The following is a 22,137-nucleotide window of genomic DNA, read 5'->3' on the forward strand; positions in this document are numbered from 1 at the left end:
TTGAACAGGGCGCTTACGGTTGATTCCCAGCAGTGTCCAACCTATGGCCCGTGCGGAAAGTGAATTAAAACAGCATTTTAAATTATGTTAATTATCAAAAAACTCTCATTAAGTGAGCATTTAAAGGCAAAAATAAGGTGTTTTTTTGAAAAACAAAAGAAAGTTATCTTTTTATAATTTTAATAAAATCTAAAAAATAAATTAGTGACATAGATTTGTTACACATAAAAGTATTGGGAATTTGTATTTTTTATATATAGCCTGAAAATAAAAAACGGTAATATGAAAACAGAAACTTCCTTTTACATGTAACGAGATATGGAAAATGTAACACTAATTTTTCTCAAATCACTCAGTGCAGCCCCTGAAAGAATTCTAACTTTGAATATGTCCCATGTACGAGAAAAGGTTGGACACCACTGCAGTAGGAGGTAAACCAGAGCCCATTGGGAATACCCTGTGATCTGCTCACTGTTGACCAGTGCGACTTCTTTGTATTTGGGACAGGTGGTCGGATAGGTTTTACCAGGTACCCCTAAGTTGTAAAATGGTAATCCCTTTAGCTCTCTCAATTCTTGCTTAGCAGCAGCACTAATTTCTTAAATTCGCTGAAGGCCAGAAGTGCGAACAGTGTGTACGCAGTTGTCTCTCCTAAGCTGTTCATTATATGAAAATTTTCTTCACTCAACAAACTATTTTAAATGTAATTTCCAAGGGGATTCAAAAAAAAATTCGCTCTAAAAGGAGTTTGTTAAACAAAGGTCCGACTGAGTCATTTAGAATTCTAAAAATGATTATAAAGTTTTATATAGAAGATATCTTAATAATAGACAGTGAGATGCAAATTTAGTTAAATAACTTTAAGCTTATTTGAAAAGTAGGTAAACATGTGAAAAAATTACGGAATATTACAAATTTCGAAGTGTACAGCATCCAAATGTCACACGTCACTGTTAATAAAGGTGCCGGTACACCATGTCATTGCGTACCGTCTCAAAAAAAAGTACTGTATATATATTAGATATTGTTATTCACTTACATTTTCATATTTTTTCAAAATTTATTTCAGATTTGGCACATTTCATAGCACTTGAAATTTGATATTACATACGTTGCTTCCCACAGAGTATGGCCATCTGAGCAAATATTGGATTTAGTTTTCTTGTGAAAACTGTAATAAATATTTTAAAAAAAACTTGTTAAATTTTTATTGAACTAGTGGAGAGTAAAAACAAGTACAGTAGATTCTCGATTTTCCGGGATAGATGGTAAAAAACAAATCCCGGATAATCGATTTCACGGTTAATTCAAAAATACAGAAAGTCCCCGACATATGTAAGAGATACATTCCAGGACAACTTCACAGGGTTAAGGCAAAAACTCACTATTATCACCATGCATGAGTGCACATTTTATTAAAGCACATTTCTGGAGGTCAACAAAAAACAATTTACACTTTCCGTTTTATTGGGCTTTTCTGTTAGTGCAGTCTGTTATAAATGGATAGTAAACTCGATCTTATTGCATTTGCGATGATTCCGATAGGTGGAATTCTGTTGGTTTTTATGTTATTATGGTGAAGTGTATGTCCCCTTCACTGAAATATTCAGTCATATAAAAAAAACCCCATAAATAAATTGTAAGAATCTTCTCTTCTTTCCTATTTTTTTGCTTGTTACTCTGTATCTCACTTGTGCAATTTGTGTGTACCATGATTGCCATTATTGATTACTTATTTTTTTTTTGTTGTAAATTTTACAATAATAAAAAAAAAAAAAAAAAGTGAAAAAAAATTTACGTAAGTCCGAAGTTGCTTAAGTCGGGGACTAACTGTATCGAAAAATGTTCAGCAACCTACGTAAAAAATTTGGCGATAAATAAAAAACAAAAAAACTTACCACGTACTACTCACGTGTCCAATACGATGTCGATATTAAATCTAATAGCTTCCCTTTATTTTTTACGATGTCACGTATGGTTTGGTCAACCAACATTATAATGGTTCATTAAAGATTTAGTGGATGCACCGTTTTCAAACTTTTGATTAATTTCAAGTTTTTGTTTAACTGAAAGTGCAACTCTTTTGCATTCACCCATGATTTTTGCAATTTCTAAACAAAAAAAATATATATATATATATATATATTTACTATAAAAAAAATTCCGACATCCCTGACATAAATAACGAAACAGAATTTGTCTTTTTGCAGTGCAACTGAACACAACAATTGACAATGCACTAAAACAAACTAAACATTTGTTCCCTTTTTTTTTTTTTTTAATTTGAGTGGCGGGTGTGAAGACAGTGGGGGTTGCAAGATAATAGGTACACTAATCTCCCACTGATGAATTATAATGCCGCTTCTTGTCGCTTATTTACCGCTTGCAAAACATCTGCTTATGCCTATTCTAGTTATTACTTTAATTTTATGATTTCTGGTTGTTTTTTTTTTTTTTTTTTTTTTTTTTTTTAATTTGGAGTCTTAAACTGTCCCGGTTAATCCGATATCGGTAAATCGAGAGTCTGCTGTAACTTGAAACTATAAACAAATTTCAAGACATTGTGGACATTCACCTGTCAGGTGAATGTCCACATAACGACCCCCCAGGGAAGTGAGAAAACAATTGTTATAATGAAGGGTGTTATATCAATTGTTCATAAAATAGCAGTTAAATTAAATTAATGAGAAATTGGCTGGGACCAACCACATAGGACGTTATAACATGTGGGACTTTAAAAGAGTCACTATAAAGAGCCTCATTTGTAGCTGCAAAAGGTGGTGGATCACTTGACAGGTTCTTGCACTTAATTATTCTATAAAAAAACATAAAAAATTACTTCAAAGGTGGCTGCAATAAAATTTTGTCTGTTTAGGAAGGTAGAAAAAGTTTCAGATTTTTTATCACTGATTAATGGTTAATGAGGGATCATTATTTTTGAGTGTCATCTGTCAGTGACTGCCACCACCGGGTTAACTAAGTTTTCTTTGCCCTATTGGAGAATTGCCTGGAGATCAGCCTTTAAGGGAAGGATATTCAAGAAGTTTAAGCAGTTTGTGCAGGACAGGGTTTCTCCAGTTGGAAGGTGAAATGCAGTATGCTATCATCAGCAAATCTATGAATAGGATTTCCAATCAGTAGAGGAGGGTCATTAATATATATGAGGAAAAAAGTGGGGAAAAAACTGTATCTTGGAAAATACCATCATTTGTGGAGAAGTTAAGAAGATATAGAATTATCTACCATCACTTACAGTGAGCGATCAATTTTGCTTTCCCAGTGCTTATGTCACACCAAACTGACTCAACATTGCACTGTCCATCCATGTCAACTGGATGTACTTCCTTAGATTTTGTTTTTCTTAACTAACAGCATAACCTTTTTTGTACATATTGTGCTCCCCGAATTCCAATTCTGCATTCCTTGTAACTGTGTGACACCACATCTCTGATATCCCAACAATATCTGCTTTTAATGTTTTGACCAACACCTCATGTATATCATGTCTACACCAATGTATTTCAATCATGTATACACCAATTTAAAATACCAATTATACTTAGTCATAGCTGGTGTCGAGGTTTGAGAGAGAGAGAGAGAGAGAGAGAGCATGGTAAAGGTAGCATGTTTAATCCTCCATCAGTTGTAGATGAATGACGTTTGCTGATGCAGAGTTAATTTATATGTTATTATACAAAACATTTGTGTACTATCCTTCTTTGCTATAAACATCCTTCTTTGCTATAAATCATAGATGAATTTTCAATATTATATATGATATAATCAGAATATCCTGTAATTGTGTTGAACAGTGTTATATTTTATATACAAATTAGTTTAAATGGGAATTTTTGCAAATATAGAGTATTATTATAATGCTAATCAGTTTTTATATTTTACAGGTTTATAATACCAGTATCCATGATAGTATGTAATGATACAATGGCTTATATGTTTGGATTCTTTTTTGGAAAGACTCCTCTTATAAAACTTTCTCCAAAAAAAACATGGGAAGGATTTATTGGCGGTGGTGTAGCAACTGTTTTATTTGGAATGATTGTAAGTATTTTTCAGTGTATAAAACTGTATATTTATATTTACTGAGAAGTTATTATTTATAATGAACTTTGACAATTAGAAGATAATAATAACTTTACTAATTGGAAAATAATACAGTTGGAGCTCTTTATAGCGACCCTCTTTTCAACGTCCCAACACGTTATAACATACTATGTGGTTGGTTCCAGCAAATTTCTCATTAATTTAATGCTATTTTACATTCAGTATAGCAACCTTAAAATTAAATGATTTCTTTATAATGACCATAAATTTCTACCTCTTAATCTAAATTTTCACTTTCTTGTTACAATATTCGCATTTAAAAATGACAGAATGCTTCAAATATATTGAGTAATTGCAGGACCAGACCACGAGAAATCATTTTTTTAAGATTTCCCAACCTCTTTTCTCGCAGTGCAGTAATCAAATGAACATCACCTAAAGTCAGTTACAGTGTATGTTTATGTTTATTGGTATGGCTCCAAGAAAGCAGATGGCTTTGCCAATCGCAGAAAATTGAGGATTTTGGTAGATAATAGTGTGCATTCTAAGACCGACATTGCCAGACAGTTTTGCATTCCTACGAGTACTCTGTTCACTATTCTGAAAGATTGGAAAAAGATCGAAAGTTTAGAGAAATCTGCTGCTGCACTGGGTAGAACTTGGGCATGAACAACAAAGTATCTGGATCTTGACAAGGTAATTTTGGAATGGCTAATTATGATGCATGCAAAAAAGTCCCCATAGATGGTAACCTTTTAAAAGCTAAGGCTGAATTGTTTGCACGTTGAATGGATTTTTAAAAAAAATTTTTTATTTATTTATTGTACTAGCGGTCCGAGCCAGCTTTCCTGGCATCCCCACCACTAATTACAATACTGTATAGATATTTACAGACTTACAACATTAATTCCTGTTCCGTTACAAGGTAAGGAAGTTCTGCACTTCATGTTCCCACACAGTTATAAGACATTGAAGAGCTGCAGTTCATATAAAATGAATTTAGAGTCCCTGCTACAGAAAGTAGCTAGTGAGAAATTGCTGTCAGTGCATACAATTTCAATGTAATGTCCAGTCTGAGAAAAAAAGTTTTTTTTAATAAATGAAATATTACCTGGAAAGCTGAATTCCACACCATGCAACTATTCTCATCAGTAAATTGCAGTCAGGCCAGAAAAGTATTCTCATCAGTAAATTGTAGTTAGAAGATGAACACAAATCTATTGCAAATGCATCAACTTCATAAGCATTTAAATATATTTAATTGAAGGTTGACGTTTTCAATCGACTCGTCCAGTACACCGACTTAAAAGACTGAGGGAAGCACCTGTCCTTGAAAGAGCACTCGCTGATGAAATGTGGGCAAACTAGGATGTTTGTCTGGCCTATTTGTACTAGTGCTCTAGTCCTCTTGGATCATTAGTAATTATCTAGCAGCTGCCAAAGCTCGTACCTGCAGTATCGGGAACCGCATCACACAGCTGTCATCCACGGCACAAGGAACTGCCATGCTGTAATCTAATGATGGACAAATGAAACAGCTCACCTTAGGACACCATGTTGTAGGAACTGGTGACACCTTGGAATTAAATTACAATTTCAGTATGATTTAGCCAGAGGATCTACTCATGAAGCAAGGATCATTCAAGAAAATGTTATAGGAGCTTTCACTGCATGGTTGAAATTGTTTTCAATACGATGTTGCATGGTTCACCTTTTAAGAAAGAAATAGTCACCTACTACTGAAGAGAATATTGGTTTTCACCTTCATAAATGATACAGTAGAAGATGTGAGTTTTACATGAGTGTCACCTGTGGTCAAATCACCTCTTCCAGTTTGATTTCCGCAGCTGACAGTAACATTCTTCATGTATCAGTTTGAGTCACGAAAAAACTTTAATGTACTACATCCATTTCACTCAAGAATATTTGGTATGCCATGGAGGTACTCAGCTAATTTTATCAGCATTGTTCTTGCTCCATTTGCAGCAGAACTCGTCTCTTGAAAACTTGTACAGCAAAAATTTGGAAAGCACCAAAGTCTGCCCTTGTCTTCAGTAGAAGGTCCTCACATTTAGAAGTCAGTGTTTGCATGCTGGGTCCTCCATCAACCAATTCCTTTTGTAGATCCTGGTATTTGGGGCACCTAAACAGAAGATGTACCTAGTCTTCTCTTTTTCCATAAGTACGCGATGAACGTGCTGAAATACCTAAATCATTTAATTTTCCAAAGAAGAGCCCATGTCCCATAAGCAGGAACGTTGAATATAGATTTGGTTGAAACCAACTTGGCATACCCTTCCCAAAATTTTTGATGCAGTATGAAGCAGAGTTATCGAGTGTCAGTGGGATGATGTCATTTGTTCTGAAGATGCTTTTCTCAGTTACTTCGCATTTGTTGAGCAGTGCGGTTGTGTTTCATTTAGTTAAGTTGTGACGATACCGAAAGTTACATTGAATGGATATCGAAGAATTTAAAAATTCAGATGGATGGTTCCAGAAATCTGACTCGTCATTTCCTGATTTTCAAAAAAAGTGTGTGGTGAAAGTGCAGCCGTGGACGGTGATGCTACAAAGGAATGGAAGGAAAATCGTTTAAAAAATGTTTAGCTCACATACAACCACAATGACATCTTCATTGCCGATGAAACTGGACTCTTTTTTTTTTTAAATTGATACCGGATAAAACAGTTACATTTAAAGGCAAGAAATGTAGTGGCAGAAAAAAACTGCCAAACAATGGATTATTGTCCTCCTCGCAGCAAACATGACTGGCACAGAGAAGATTCCTCCTTTAATCATTGGGAGAGCCCAGAAGCCTTGATGCTTTAAAGGTTTGAAGACATTACCATGTATCTGGCAAACCAAAAGACATGTATGACATCACAAATTTACAAAGAATGGATCAGAGACTGAGATTGTAGGATGAGTAAGAAGAATAGAAAAATTTTGCTGTTTGTGGATAACTGCACTCCTCATTGTCAAGTAAACGACTTACATGCAATCACTCTTGAGGACCTACCAACCAAATGTGACGTTGGTTCTTCAGCCACTCGATCAAGGTGTAATCCAGTTTTTTAAGAAAAGCTACCAAAGAAAGCTATTAAATAAAATTGTGCTATGTTTAAAAAAAAAAAAAAAAAAAAAAAGCAAAATTCAGTGCGAAATCAACATCATGCAGGCAATGTATTTATGTGTTTAAGCATGGAATGAAGCTGATGAAAAATTGATTGCCAGCTGCTTTAAACATGCAGGATTTACTGCTTTGAATGATGCAGTGTGTGAAGTTTTGCATGCTTCCTCCTCTATTAATTTAATATAAATAAGATTATACTACATTGTTCAAGGTGTAATTATTAGTAGAATTACATTGAATATTCAAGCTTTTACTAGCTTTTATGAATGATTGATATAATAAGGGGCTTAGAGGGGAACAGGTATCCTGTGTGTTATCAGACACTCAGCCTAAAACACTGATGGATCCAATATCTCTCTATTACAGAAGATTTAGGAGAAGTCCGGTTGGCCTGCCTCCCTAAAATCCACTCATGCACACCTTCTCGATGGTAAGCCCTGTTACGTCACTTAGGTGGCAACGAACGTGTAGAGTGGTTCTCTTCAAGATGCCTGGTCAGCATGAAGAGGAAAAGACCAACCCCTCCAGCAATATGAAAGCACGACGAAACAAATGGCCCTCAGTCCCCAGCAGCTTTCACTCTCCCTCTTACGGCAGCGAGAGGATTAGAGTGGAAGCAGAGGGTGCTAAGAATCTCTGGGTACGACCAGGCTGCCATGCACGGAAACTGAACTTGGCCTGTTATAACGTAAGAACACTCATCGGTGAAGACAGGATATTAGAGCTGGAAAAGGAATTAGAAAATGTGAATTGGAATACCATCGGTTTGGCTGAAACAAGAAGAAGAAATGAATCACTTATAAGTTTATCAAGTGGAAATCTGCTGTACACCAATGGAAACAGTGAAAGGAGTGAAGGTGGAATTGGGTTTCTGGTCCATAAAGATTTTAAAAACAACGTTTTGGAATTCAAAAGTACATCACCAAGAGTGTCAAGACTAATACTAAAGATTTCTAAGAGATACAAGCTAAAGATTATAATGATTTATGCACCAACATCGAGCCATGATGATGAAGAGGTTGAAGAAATGTACACTGAAATTGAGAGTCTTCTAGATGAGCAGAAAACCCACTACACTATTATTATGGGAAACTTCAATGCTAAGGTTGGAAAAAGACAAAACAGCACAGAAAGGAGAACTATAGGAAATTTTGGAACTGGTGAAGAAATGAAAGAGGTGAAAGACTTGTGGAATTTGCAGAATCTCAAGGACTGTCAGTAATGAACACTTTTTTCAAGAAAAGGGTGAACAGAAAGTGGACATGGAAGAGTCCAAATGGATTAACTACTAATGAAATCGACTTCATCCTCACTAATAGAAGATATATTGTGAATGATGTCACCGTCCTAAATAAGGTAAATGTTGGAAGTGATCACAGAATGGTAAGATGTACACTTGATATAGATGTAGGAAAGGAAAGGAAAAAACTGACTCGAGTAAATAATACAAAGGTCCTTTGAGATAACAGAAGAGGAGAAAAAGCAGGTATGTACTGGAACTTAAGAACAAGTATGAGCTTCTGCAGGACTGCTGAGGACCAAGATATCAACGAGGAATATTACAACTTTTGAAAGTGATAAAGCCCAAGAAACCTATAGGGAAAAAGAAATCCAAGAAGAAAAAATTAGTCAAGAAACACTTGTCATGATGAACCGAAGACGACAAATGAAAAGCAAGAAAAACACTGACAGGGAGAAAATTGAGTATACTTGAGTTATGCAAAGCCATTAGAAAGAGACTCAGAGAGGACATAAGAAGATTTAACACAAGAAAAGTAGAACAAGCATTAAGGAAAACAAAGGATTTAAATCAGCAGCCATGAGCAGTAATACAGAAAGACAAATGATACTGAAACTGAAGAATAGCGATGGTGTACTTATAAACAGCAGAGAAGGCATAATTCAAATAGCAGAAGACTACTATAGAGAATTATACAAGGAGCAGGGGAATGATGCCAGCAGTGGGGAAGATGGATTGCAAAGTAGCAACACATACGACATACCCAATATTCTTCCTGATGAGGTAGAACATGCATTGAAGAAAATGAAGAATCAGAAAGCCCCGGGGGAAGATGAAGTTACTGTAGAGTTGTTAAAATTGGGAGGAAGAGACATAACACAAAAACTGGCAAGGCTCTTCACAAAGTGCATTAGAAAAGGTGTGACGCCTAAGCAGTGGAATAATGCAATCATAGTTTGCTGCATAAGAAAGGAGATAAATCAGAATTGGAAATTATAGACCAATTAGCTTGTTATCCCACATCTACAAGTTGTTCACAAGGGTCATTACTAACAGATTAGAAAGAATACTGGATGAGAATCAACCGAAAGAGCAAGCTGGCTTTAGGACAGGATTCTCAACTATGGATCACCTTCATGTAATATCACAGCTAATGGAGAAAGCAAATGAATATAAAACACCATTATGCCTGGCATTTGTGGATTATGAAAAGGCATTTGACTCCATACAGCATAAGGCAATGTTTCGGGCACTGGAAAGACAAGGCATTGATACCCCATATATTATGATTTTGAAGAAAATATACGAGAGTGCTACCTCCTTATTAGACTAGAAAAAGACAGTTGGAAATTTAAAATTGGGGAAAGGAGTTCGACAAGGAGACACAATATCTCCTAAGCTGTTTACTGCTGCCCTTGAGGAAGCTTTCAGAAGATTAGACTGGTCGCAGAAAGGAGTCAATGTGAACGGAGAGTACCTAAAACCATTTGCGCTTTGTAGATGACATTGTGGTCATAAGCCATGATCCCAAAGAATTAGAGGAAAATCTTAATCAGTTATGCACAGCTAGTAAGGATTTTGGACTAAAGATGAATATGGCTAAAACAAAAGTAATGATGAACAAGTATGCCACAGAAAGAGACATAATGATTGAAGGAGCAGTAATTGAAAAGGTGGAGTCATATACTTATCTGGGACAAGTTATTAGCTGTAATAATGATAAATGGCTGGAAGTCAAGAGAAGAATAAATTTTGGATGGATAGTATTCAGGAAATATAGTCACATACTGAAGAGCAATATCCCAGTTTGTCTGAAACGTAAAATAATGGACCAATGTATAACTCCCCACCATGACTTATGGAAGTGAAACTTGGGCACTCACCAAAAGAATGGAAGAGAAGCTGAGAACCACACAGCGAAGAATGGAACGAATCATATTGGGAATAAGACTGTTAGATAAGAAGAGAAACACATGGATTAGGCAACAAACTCAAGTAAAGGACATTCTTATCAAAACTAAAGAACTAAAATGGTCTTGGGGCAGGGACACATAGCTCGAAGACATGATGACAGATGGACTAAGAAAATAACAGAATGGTATCCAAGAGGAGCTAGAAGAAAACCTGGAAGACAAAGGCGGAGATGGATAGATGAATTCATGAGTTTGTGGGTAGTAAATGGATGTCCAGTGCTCAAAACAGAAGTCAACTGGAAAGTTGCTGGAGAGGCCTTCATCCTGCAGTGGATTGAAAATGGCTGATGATGATGATGATGAAGATATACTACATTGTTCAATGTGTAATTATTAGTAGAATTACATTGAATATTCAAGCTTTTACTAGCTTTTATGAATGATTGATATAATGCCTTTCCGATATAACAATCATTTTTCTCATTCCTCTGGAGGGTCGTTATATAGGGCTTCAACTGTAATAACTTTGGTAATTGGGCAATAATAATAATTTTGATAATTTCCATGGTTACATAGTTGTGTTTGTGTTTTTATTTATATAGCACATCTGAGTGCACTATTATGTTGTCTGTGGTAGTGTGTGTACGTATAGTGTTGATTTTAATTTTTTGCGGCTGAAAAACCTGGAATAACTCTTTCAGAAAACTATTCCCTCTGCTTAGATTGGTCCTGATTTGAAAGAGGCTTTAAGAATTTCTCCAGTCTCCAACAGGATTTGAAACCAGACCTCTCCAAATGAGTGATAAATGATGAAAATACTATACTGTCGTGGATGACACAGTTACACACATAAGTGTAATTTTGCCATGCTTAAATAGGGATACTTTTCTGTTCTTGGCTGAACCTTTTTTAAATGAACTGCTACATTAATGGCTAGAGCTTAAATTAAAATAAATGTTGATTGTGTAAGCAATCGATGAAATGCATATTTACCAGGGTGTGTCAAAAGTTCTTTTGAGAACGATAGTAGCCTGTGGGACGTAGCTTTTTGCCGCTCCTGGAACAGAGAAGTTTTTTCTGATTTATTTTCTGTTTTATTAGCTTAAATTGGCATATTAACTTATTTTCTAGAGTAGCTTTATATTCCTATTTATGATACTTAGTTTAAAGTAACTTAGATAGAGATTTTGTAGGTATTACTTAGTATTGCTAAGGGTATCAAATCCATGTGTTTACCGTTCGTAAATTGCTGCCATTGTTATGCGATACAAAATATCTCGAACTAGATAGCATAAGCTTAATATAGCATAATATTGTCAATTAATCAGTAAAATCTATTAATCTTGTTGAACTTCATTGTCAATTAAAATGTACTTTTAACTATACATATAACGACTTAGGTTATGCAACATAAATAACTAGTAAAAATAAATAATTAATACTTAAATTGATAAGGAAGTTATATAAAGGGATTTTGTAGTTAACACTCGATACTGAAACATAAATATAGCGTTATACCTGTGTTGGGATACAAGTTTAGGGTTTTAATTTCGTACTGAAATTGAAATTTTATTGAAATTAAATCGAAATCATGACTCAGACCAGAGCAGCAAAGTGAAAAGCTCAAGCTAATGGGAGTGCTGTGGCTCAGGGGAAAACTGAGGGGGGGGGACAGTTGCCCTCTGAATCACAGCCTTTTAAAATGCACTACTTGCTTGATGTTTGTGGAGCAGTCGAGTACGGGACATGATACTGCCATGGGGGATGTCTTTGTGTGTGCACGATGCAAGGAGTATAAGGAAATCAGACGACAACTCAGCATTGTTATGGGCCTATATGAGAGCTTGAAGGACAGGGTGGATGCCCTCGAAGGATTAAAACTGAGAGGCCCATCAAACTCTGAGCTGCCTACACCAATGCCAGAGCTTGCACTTGGTCATCACGCAACACAGCGGCAGCCCCCAAGGCAGAATGCACTGGCCCCAAAGGAACTAGTAGTTGTTGGTGACTCTATTGTCAGGGAAACGGGAAACATGCTTTGTAAAAAGGATAGGTGGAACAGAACTAGGGTATGTCTGCCAGGGACAAAGGTTGATGACGTTGTAGAGCGAATATCATCTTTTAAGGGCACAAAAGGTGATATAGTTGTACACGTTGGCACTAATGATATTAAGAGTAAGAGATTGGTGGAATTACTTAACAAGTACAGGTCACTGTTGAAAAAAAGCCATGAATTAGGATAGAATTTGAAAGTGTCTGCAATTCTGCCCAGACACGATAGGAGGGAGTATATGATGAGAGAGCCCTGTCGATCAATACAGCCCTGGAAAGATTGTGCAAGGCTCATAGAGGTAGAATTTTTTTCAGCCTGGTCTGTACTTGTTAACATGAGAGACTGCTTCTACAGGGATGGGATACACTTAAATAAAAAGGGTGCAAGAATGTTTGCTGATGCTATCGAGGCAGGGTTAGGTGGGTCGGAAAACTGCTAGATTGGGGGGATACAAGGACTAATAGATTAACAGTAGCCACTGGCAGAGGTGAAAGTGATTCTTGCACTGCTTCTACTGGAATGAGCAGCAGCCTGGAAAATAAGATGCAGGATATTTCAGAGACTGCTGGGAATCATTGGGGTACAAGTAAACACATGGGTTGTGTTAGGGTAGCTAAGAAAAAGAACAGGTGCATGTATACTTGCGTGTACACTAATGCTAGGAGTTTAGTAAATAAATTTGATGAATTTGAGGTATTGCTCAAAACATCAAAGGCAGATATTGTTGGGATTTCAGAGACGTGGTGTCACACAGATATAAGGAATGCAGAACTAGAATTTTGGGAGTACAATGTCTACAGAAAGGATAGACAGGATAGGAAGGGAGGAGGGGTTATGCTATTAGTTAAGAAACACATAAAATCCAAGGAAGTGAAGCCAGTCGACATCACTGGACAGTGCAGTGTCGAGTCAGTTTGGTGTGACATAAGCATTGGGAGATCAAAATTGAGAGTAGGAGTGTCCTATAGGCCTAATGACTCTGATGAGTATAATAAGAAACTGTACAGGGAAATAGAGTGGGCCAGTAAATCAGAGAGTCTTATAATTGGGGATTTTAATTTCCCAGATATTGACTGGAATTTGGGGGCTGGTCACTCACACACTAGCAAGGCTTTTGTGGATTTATTGGATGATTGTTTTCTACATCAGCATGTTCGAGAGGCAACTAGAGGGAGTAATACTCTTGATTTGATTATAAGTGGTGATTCTTCGTGCATTACGAATCTGCAGATAAATGAACCACTAGGTGGCAGTGATCACAGTGTGCTGAAGTGGGATTTACCCAAAGAGGTAACTACCATTAGGGGTAAAGGGAAGGGTTATTGATTTCATAAAGCGACTATGATGGACTGAGACAGTATTTAAATTCTATACAGTGGGACCAACTGATGATGTTACCAACAGCAAATTCAAAATGGGAAGCATTCAAAGAACTTATTTTGGAAGCTACTAGGCTTTACATACCAACTAAGAAATATTGTTCAAGGTTTAGGCCTAAATGGATGTCCGATGAACTAATGAGATATATGGCAGAGAAGAAAAATGCATGGGTTACATACAAATTAACACGTGACACAGAAGCCTATGATAGATACAAGTTGATCTGTAACCAAGTTACAAAGGAGGTTAGGCAAGCGAAGGCAGATTACGAGAAATCTTTGCAAGGGATGCAAAGAAAAACAGCAAAGAGTTCTTTAGTTATGTAAATTCTAGAAGGAAGGGGATGAATCAGATTGGTCCACTTGATATTGATGGGTCAGCTCTTGATGATCCTACTCAGGTAGCTAACAAACTAAATGAACATTTTGCATCGACATTCACACATGAGGAGTTATTCAGCGAGGGGAATGCCAGAGGTGTATTCAACTCTGGCAGTAAGCTAGAGAATCTTGTAATAACTGAGAGTAAAGTGGAGGAGAAATTGTTGAAGATATACACAAGAAAGGCACCTGGGGTGGATGGGATCTATCCAGTTATATTAAAGGAGGCAGCAAAGGAAGTAAGCAAACCCTTAGCCATAATTATGAGAGCTTCCTTGGACTCAGGGGAGGTACCCATGGACTGGAGATGTGCAAATGTGACCCCAATTCACAAATGAGGATCAAAGGCTGACACAAGTAATTATAGACCTGTGAATTTAACTTCTGTTCCCAGAAAATTAATGGAGGCACTGGTTAAAGAAGCACTGCAGGTAATCTAGACAAAGACTTCAGTTATAGCTCGGACACAGCATGGTTTTGTTAAGGGGAAGTCTTGCCTTGACCAATTTGATTGGATACTATGATGCAGTCACAAAAGAACTGGATGCAGGGAATAACTTTGATATTATATACTTGGATCTTAGAAACGCTTTTGATACTGTTTCACCTGGAAGACTGCTGCACAAATTGGAGCTGTGTGGCATTGGAGGCAAATTGCTGCTATGGATAAAGGGGTGGTTGAGGGGGAGAAGACAGAGAGTGGAAATCAATGGACACTGCTCATCGTGGACTAATGTTATTAGTGGAGTCCCTCAGGGTTCAGTATTGGGTCCATTATTGTTTTCTGTATTTATAAATGATATTGATGATGGTATATCAAGCTTAATGTCCAAGTTTGCAGACGATACAAAGGTTAGCAGGGTTGTCAAGGACACTACTGATGCTATGCTGCTGCAACAGGATCTGGAAAGGTTGAGCAGATGGGCTGAGAGGTGGCAAATGAAGGTTAACATTGACAAATGTAAAGTACTACATATGGGAAACAGCAACCCCAGAGCAACGTATCAACTCTGTGGTACTACACTGACAGTGGTAGAGAATGAAAGGGACCTGGGGGGGGGGGGGTTGTGCAGGCAGATATGAAGTTTTCTGAGCAGTGCAGATGGGCTGCAAGAGTAGCTCATGGTGTATTGTCGATGATATATAGGAATTTTTCTAGCAGGGATAAGGAGATGATTATTCCCTTGTATAAGGCAATGGTCAGGCCACACCTAGAGTACTGTATACAGGTCTGGAGGCCTCATTTCAAGAAGGATGTAGAGATGCTGGAACGAGTACAGAGAAGGGCAACGAGATTGGTGAATGGAACAAAGGGGTGCTCTTACGAAGAAAGGCTTAAGTTTTGCAAATTACAGTGTCTGGAGACTAGGCACCAGCGAGGTGATCTGATAGAGGTGTATAAAGCCTTGAATGGTTTGAGCATGCTCAATGCTGATGGGATTCTTCCTCATGCTCAGAATAATCACCTGAGAGGGCATAAATTCAAATTGAGGAAAGACTGATGTAGGATAGACGTGAGGAAATTTGCCTTTAGCCAGCGGGTGGTTGGTTGGTGGAACAGACTTCCATCCCTTGTGGTGGAAGTTGATAGCCTAAATAAGTTTAAGGCTCAGCTGGACAGGTATTTCGAACAAACAGAGGGATGAAGTGGAAGTGGTTATTTTTTATTTATTTATTCATTATTAATTTTTTTTGGCTGATGCTGCATAAGCTTGCTTTCTTGCATCATATGCCTCTACTAACGCTAATGCTTAATCTTTATTTATTTATGCAGTAATGTTTTAGAAATTACAGTATATAACAAATTTGAAAAGAAGGTTTTGTTTATCTAAAATTCTTCGTGTTTCTTTATGAATTTGATATCCTGGTTTTGAATATGAACTTAGCTTTTGCATGAGTGGTTTGCTCAGAAATTAGAGAAAATCGATATGCTATAATACTATATCATATTTATTAAAAACATTAAACTTTTTTGTATAGAATTCAGTATTAATCTCTGCTACAAGTAAACAGCCTAAAAAATCAACTTAAAAAGTAGAAACCTTACTTGGCTTAAAAACAGTTTCCTTAAAAATGTAGTATTTGGCTGCCTTTGTCATTTTAGCATGCCTCAGTATGATAATCCTGAACCAAGAGCAATATACATTTGCCATTGTATCTTCATCCCACATTCCTTGTTATCTCTGCTTCATTGACTATGTGACCTGGTGGTATGTCTCCCATGTTCTTCACTAACATTGCTGAAATCAAGTCTGAAGAAATCCGTGTGAGTGCAAATAATGGAGCTTAATAGACATTCTGCATCCCATGTTTCCATAATTTTCTATCAGCTTGTCAACTAGTTCTTTGTGATTTTTACTCAGTGTTACCAAGAAAGCCATTCACTACAAGACTGAATGACTTCCAACATTTCACTTATTATTTCTATAGTAATCATTTTGTCAAGCAATTCTTGCGAAGCCAACATTTCTTAACTTGTAAACCAATAAATATACTACCTTTTCTTTTTGCAAACATAGACTGTATATGCTTTATGGTGTCACTTTGAGGCTACAGTGATATAATAAATTATTTGACCAGTCCCAACAATATGGAGTGGTGGAAGAAAAACTGTTTCTTGGAACCATGGGGCTGGTTTGCACACTAGTAACCAGTGTGCGTGTGTGTGTGTACACACGTGCGTGTGTACCAGCTGCAACTGATTTCTGGCAAATGACTCCCTTCTACAGTACTTGATCTATTGCCCTTCCCACAGAGGCAGAGAAAACAAGGAAAACTTAGTGAAACCACTTTGCAAATCCAGAAGAAATCCTAGCACCTTAAGTTCCCACAAACGTCCCATTTACACTGATCATACTTTAATACTTTTTAGAGTGGGACTCTAATTCATGCTTAATATTTCCATAGTTTCCTTTAATATGAACAAAGCATGCAACAGAATGCTGTGGGGGTAGATTCCCATTGTGAAGCAATACAGCTTTCATATTTTTACTTCAACTGTTTACGAAAAGAATACCCTCTTCTGGATTGCAATTAATACCAATATCTTCATCAAGAACAATGAAATGAAAACAATACCACAAGAATTTTGCACTGGTGTTAAAAACATGCATAAGTGATGTGTCTTTTTCTATGTGTGAAGTCTTGCAGGCGGAATCCAGGAGATTCCATGTTTTATTATTGTTATTATTTTTAATTGTGTGCTTAAGTAGTACCAGTATTTCATCTTTTTTTTTAATGAAACACATACTGTGTGTGCTGCTGTTGTAAGTTTGATAAAAAAAAATTTAAAATGTGAATACATGCTGAGTCTTACACCTTTTATTTTTAAAAAAACAAAAATTTATTTAAAATACTGCTGAAAATTGAAAAAAAGGTTTTAGACATAAAATAGAAGCATCAATTTCTTAGTCTCATCCATTTTACAGTTTAAAAAAACCATTGAAGCATGCAAAATTTCAAACATGGGCATTATATGTATTTATTATTATATGTATACAGGGTGTCCAGAAAAAATGTATACACACTTTGATTGTTAATAACTTCTATGTGTATTTTCATAAATTCAATTTTATAATTTTATAATGAAGAAAAAATGTGAGAAAAAAATATGCATTAACAGAAGTGTTCAAATTGTCCTCCATTCTCATGCAAGCATTATCGACATCGTCAAGAAACTGAAGTGCATACATCACCTAAGATATATCGTGATATTGCTGCACATTCTACTTCAATAACTTTCCATAATTCAGCAATTGTTGCTGGTTTTGTGGATAAACTTTACCTTTGAGGTATCCCCATAAATAAAAATCTACTGACGTTAGATCTGGAGAACTCGGAGGGAACTCAACACTGCCTCTTTGCCCAGTCCATCTGTTTGGGAAATTTTCATACAGATAAGCCCTAACATCACGATGAAAATGGGGAGGTGCCCCATCGTGTTGAAAATAAGTCTTCATCATCCTCAAATAGCTCACAAATATAGATTTTCCATTTTGCACACTTTAAAATGTTATGCACACTGGATTTGAGGATTGCTGTTTCACAAGCAACTTGTCAGACAGATTTCCTTGGTGTTTGTTGGAAAAGTTCCAGAACCTTTTGTGCTCTCGTGGATGTGCAAGGCTTCCTGATTGTTGCCTGTGTACATTTTGCACAGTGCCATCCACTTCAAACTTATCACAAATATGTGAAATTGTGAGACGCTTTGGTTCAGTGTGGTATTCACTCTTAAACTGTCTCTGGACTTCGTTGATATTTTCTGACTACCAGTACCACTTCAACACAAATTGCTGCTGTTCAAATGTAAGTCTAGTCTTCCCGATTATTACCACCAACTTGCAGCTGAAAAAAGAAAAAAAGGTTACTGAGTTATATGGGCTGATCAAGTGTGTATATATTTTTTCTGGATACCCTGTATATAGGTAAATAGATTAAATAATTGTATGAGTAGGAGTGCAGACCTGACAGGTGTAGGTACAATGGAAAAAATTAATAGAAGTGCCTGAAAAATAAAAGCAGGTTACCTATAAAATTATATAAATAAAATTAAATGAAAATATATAAATGGTAATTAATGCTGCAGTTCCTAAGATTTTAACTACGTTTTCAAGGGTCAGCAGCCAAAACCAAAGGAAGCACAACAACAGCAATAAGCAAGGTCTCAGTTTCTGTTATGATGTATATGTAGCAGCCAAAGCAAGCGGGCAAACGTATACCTCATAGCCAACCCAACAGAGACCAAAAAGAAATAAAAAAAAACAAAGCCAAAATAATACTAAAATAAAGCTAAATTTAAAACCAATTGATTCCATTTAAAGGAAAAATCTTTTAAAAAATGATTCCAGTTAAAGTAAAAATAGCAATCAGCCCTACCGAATATTAGCAAAATATCAGGATGAAAGAAAATAGCCAGGATATGACAACTTAATGTCGAACTGCCAAGTGAAGTGAACATTACAGGTCTGTAACGGAGACTGAAGAAGTACACTGAAAGTTCCCAGCATATTTAGAATGGCTAAAGTAACCCCAAGTATGGGGGTGGGGGGGGGGAGGTGTGAATTGATCAAAGTGAATGTACAAGTGTGACGGGGAAGTAGGCAGTTAAGCAAATGAGCCAGCAAAGAGGAGAGATAACTAGACACACAAAGTATCATAGAAGGCCTCTAAACTTTGTAGTAGAAGAAAAATAGTATTTCGATTATTGCTTTCGGCCAGCTTAATCGTGCACGAGATATAAGATATAGTGTATATGAACAGCAAAAAGTAATTGGAAGAAAGGGAATGCAGTGGTGCTTGGGCAGTCCGGGATTGCGTTACCCATATCTAAAGCAGGTCCCTCGACAACAAGGGTGCCTCCGTAGCCAGGTGGGAAGGAGCAGCAGCAGTGCGTAGCACACGCTTCTTGATTAGACCGGGGTTCAAGCCCGTCACCATCAAATACGGAGGATGCGGAAAAGTCAAGGAATGACCACCGCATATCCCGGAGCAATATGGCCTTAGTTGCTAATGCTCCTAAAAACCAAATAACTAACTAACTAACTAACTCGACAGCAAGGCCTCTGTTTCGGCTATGATGTATACGTTTGCCCACTTGCTCTGGCTGCTAAGTATACATCATAACAGAAACAGAGACCTTGCTTATTAGCATTAGCATTAGTAGAGGCATCTGATGCAAGAAAGCAAGCTTATGCAGCATCAGCCAAAAAAAAACCCACTTCCACTTCACCCCTCTGTTCGTTCAAAATACCTGTCCAGCTGAGCCTTAAACTTATTTAGGCTATCAACCTCCACCACAAGGGATGGAAGTCTGTTCCACCAACCAACCACCCGCTGGCTAAAGGCAAATCTCCGCACGTCCATCCTACATCCGTCCTTCCTCAATTTGAATTTATGCCCTCTCAGGTGATTTTTCGGAGCTAGAGGAAGAATCCCATCAGCATTGAGCATGCTTAAACCATTCAAGGCCTTATACACCTCTATCAGATCACCTCGCTGGTGCCTAGTCTCCAGACACTGTAATTTGCAAAACTTAAGCCTTTCTTCGTAAGAGCACCCCTTTGTTCTATTCACTAATCTTGTTGCCCTTCTCTGTACTCGTTCCAGCAGCTCTACATCCTTCTTGAAATGAGGCCTCCAGACCTGTATACAGTACTCTAGGTGTGGCCTGACCATCACCTTATACAATGGAATAATCACCTCCTTATCCCTGCTGGAAAACTTCCTGTATATCATTGACAATACTCCATGAGCTACTCTTGCAGCCCGTCTGCACTGCTCAGAGAACTTCATATCTGCCTGCACAACCACCCCCAAGTCCCTTTCATTCTCTACCACTGTCAGTGTAGTACCACAGAGTTGATACGTTGCTCTGGGGTTGCTGTTTCCCATGTGTAGTACTTTACATTTGTCAATGTTAAACTTCATTTGCCACCTCTCAGCCCATCTGCTCAACCTTTCTAGATCCTGTTGCAGCAGCATAGTGTCAGTAGTGTCCTTGACAACCCTGCCAACCTTCGTATCGTCTGCAAACTTGGACATTCAGCTTGATATACCATCATCAATATCATTTATAAATACAGAAAAGAATAATGGACCCAACACTTATTGCTGTGCTTCCTACGGTTTTGGCTGCCAACCCTTGAAAACATTGTTAAATTCTTAGGAACTGCAGCATTAAGTACCACTTATATATTTTCATTTAATTTTATTTATATAATTTTATATGTAATCTGCTTTTATTTTTCAGGCACTTTTACTTTTTCAATTGTAGCTACACCTGTCAGGTCAGTACTCATACTCTTATTTATGGTCCTTGAGGTTGTCACAGATATTCTCTCAGATATGCCAGACAAGCTGCACTTACTACCTGGGAGTCTAAAACGCTGATGGAACTGATATTCGGGTGACACTCAAGTCAAGGAAACCCAATTTCGGTGAAGTCCGGACAGTCTGTGACAGCCAAATCCTCTGCTTGCACTTTCACCATGGTGGGACTGTTAGTAATCCTGGGTATAATCTCCATGCACAAGTACATGGTGGGTGACCACTCAGGTGTAAACCAACGTAAGCAGGGGTCGAGGTGTGACGCCCACACCACATGGAGGAATGCCGCCCCTCTATGTTACCAGGCAGTACTAGGTGGTAGATGACTCTCATCAACCGGTGCAATACCACCACTTTGCTTATTGGAGGCTTGAAGTGGAGGAACGCTTGTTTAGTCTCTAGAGCTAAGTTCCGGTCAACCCATCCCTATCTCTTCCATCATGCAGTATGATTGATGACTTTTGAGGTTATGATGAACATTGTGGCGAGATCCAATATTCCTTACAATTCGCCGGTACAGCTCTAAAACGGTGTTCGCAAGCCGGCCGCTAATTAGTACACTGGACCAAACCTATTGGTAACTCTCTAGGAGGCTTCCGGATCAGCTAGTGTATAATCTTGCTACCTCTACTCTGCCAGATAGTGACTGAAGGGAATCCGAGTAGTGTGTATGCGGGGAGCATTGTCGAGGCCACGTTATGTCAAGGATCTCGGTATATTCTTACCATGTGTATGCCATATCCAAAATTTCATTACTTCATACAGCATGTCCCACCCACTTTTTCTTACTATTGAATACACCATGAATTGTCAAACTAATAGAGCAAGCTTATCTGCGAAAAGATCTAAACCTCCCAAGCACTTCCTAATTCATTTCACAAATATACGTGGTCTCAATTCTAATCTTAACGATGTCCATTTCCACTTGCAGTCTGCCAAACCCCATGTACTTTTTCTGACATAATCTCAGTTATCAGTTGATTCAACTACTGCTCATCTCAGTTGCCCAAATTATTCGCTGTATGATTCCTTTCGCCTCAAAGGTGGTACTTGTGCATATGTCCGTTCCGACATTCCCAGTCAGAGACTTGGTAATTTGGAATCTCCACTTTTCGATCTTCTCTGGCTTAAAATCTCTCTACCTCATTGTG

At 37.4% G+C, this 22,137-nt stretch overlaps 1 protein-coding gene across 2 annotated transcripts in view; it reads left to right on the plus strand.

Moving 5' to 3' along the window:
• LOC150081583 (phosphatidate cytidylyltransferase, photoreceptor-specific-like) overlaps window positions 1-22,137 on the plus strand; it is a 164,553-nt gene that overhangs the window by 63,085 nt on the left and 79,331 nt on the right. For both annotated transcript variants that reach the window (XM_090379444.1, XM_090379445.1), the window contains exon 8: window positions 3,903-4,059. In XM_090379444.1, coding sequence (XP_090235570.1) covers window positions 3,903-4,059 — 157 coding nt within the window. The remainder of the gene's footprint in view (window positions 1-3,902; window positions 4,060-22,137) is intronic.

Source organism: Mastigoproctus giganteus, chromosome 8 (assembly GCF_048544385.1).
Source record: "Mastigoproctus giganteus isolate SK-2022 chromosome 8, ASM4854438v1, whole genome shotgun sequence".
NCBI lineage: Eukaryota > Metazoa > Arthropoda > Arachnida > Uropygi > Thelyphonidae > Mastigoproctus > Mastigoproctus giganteus.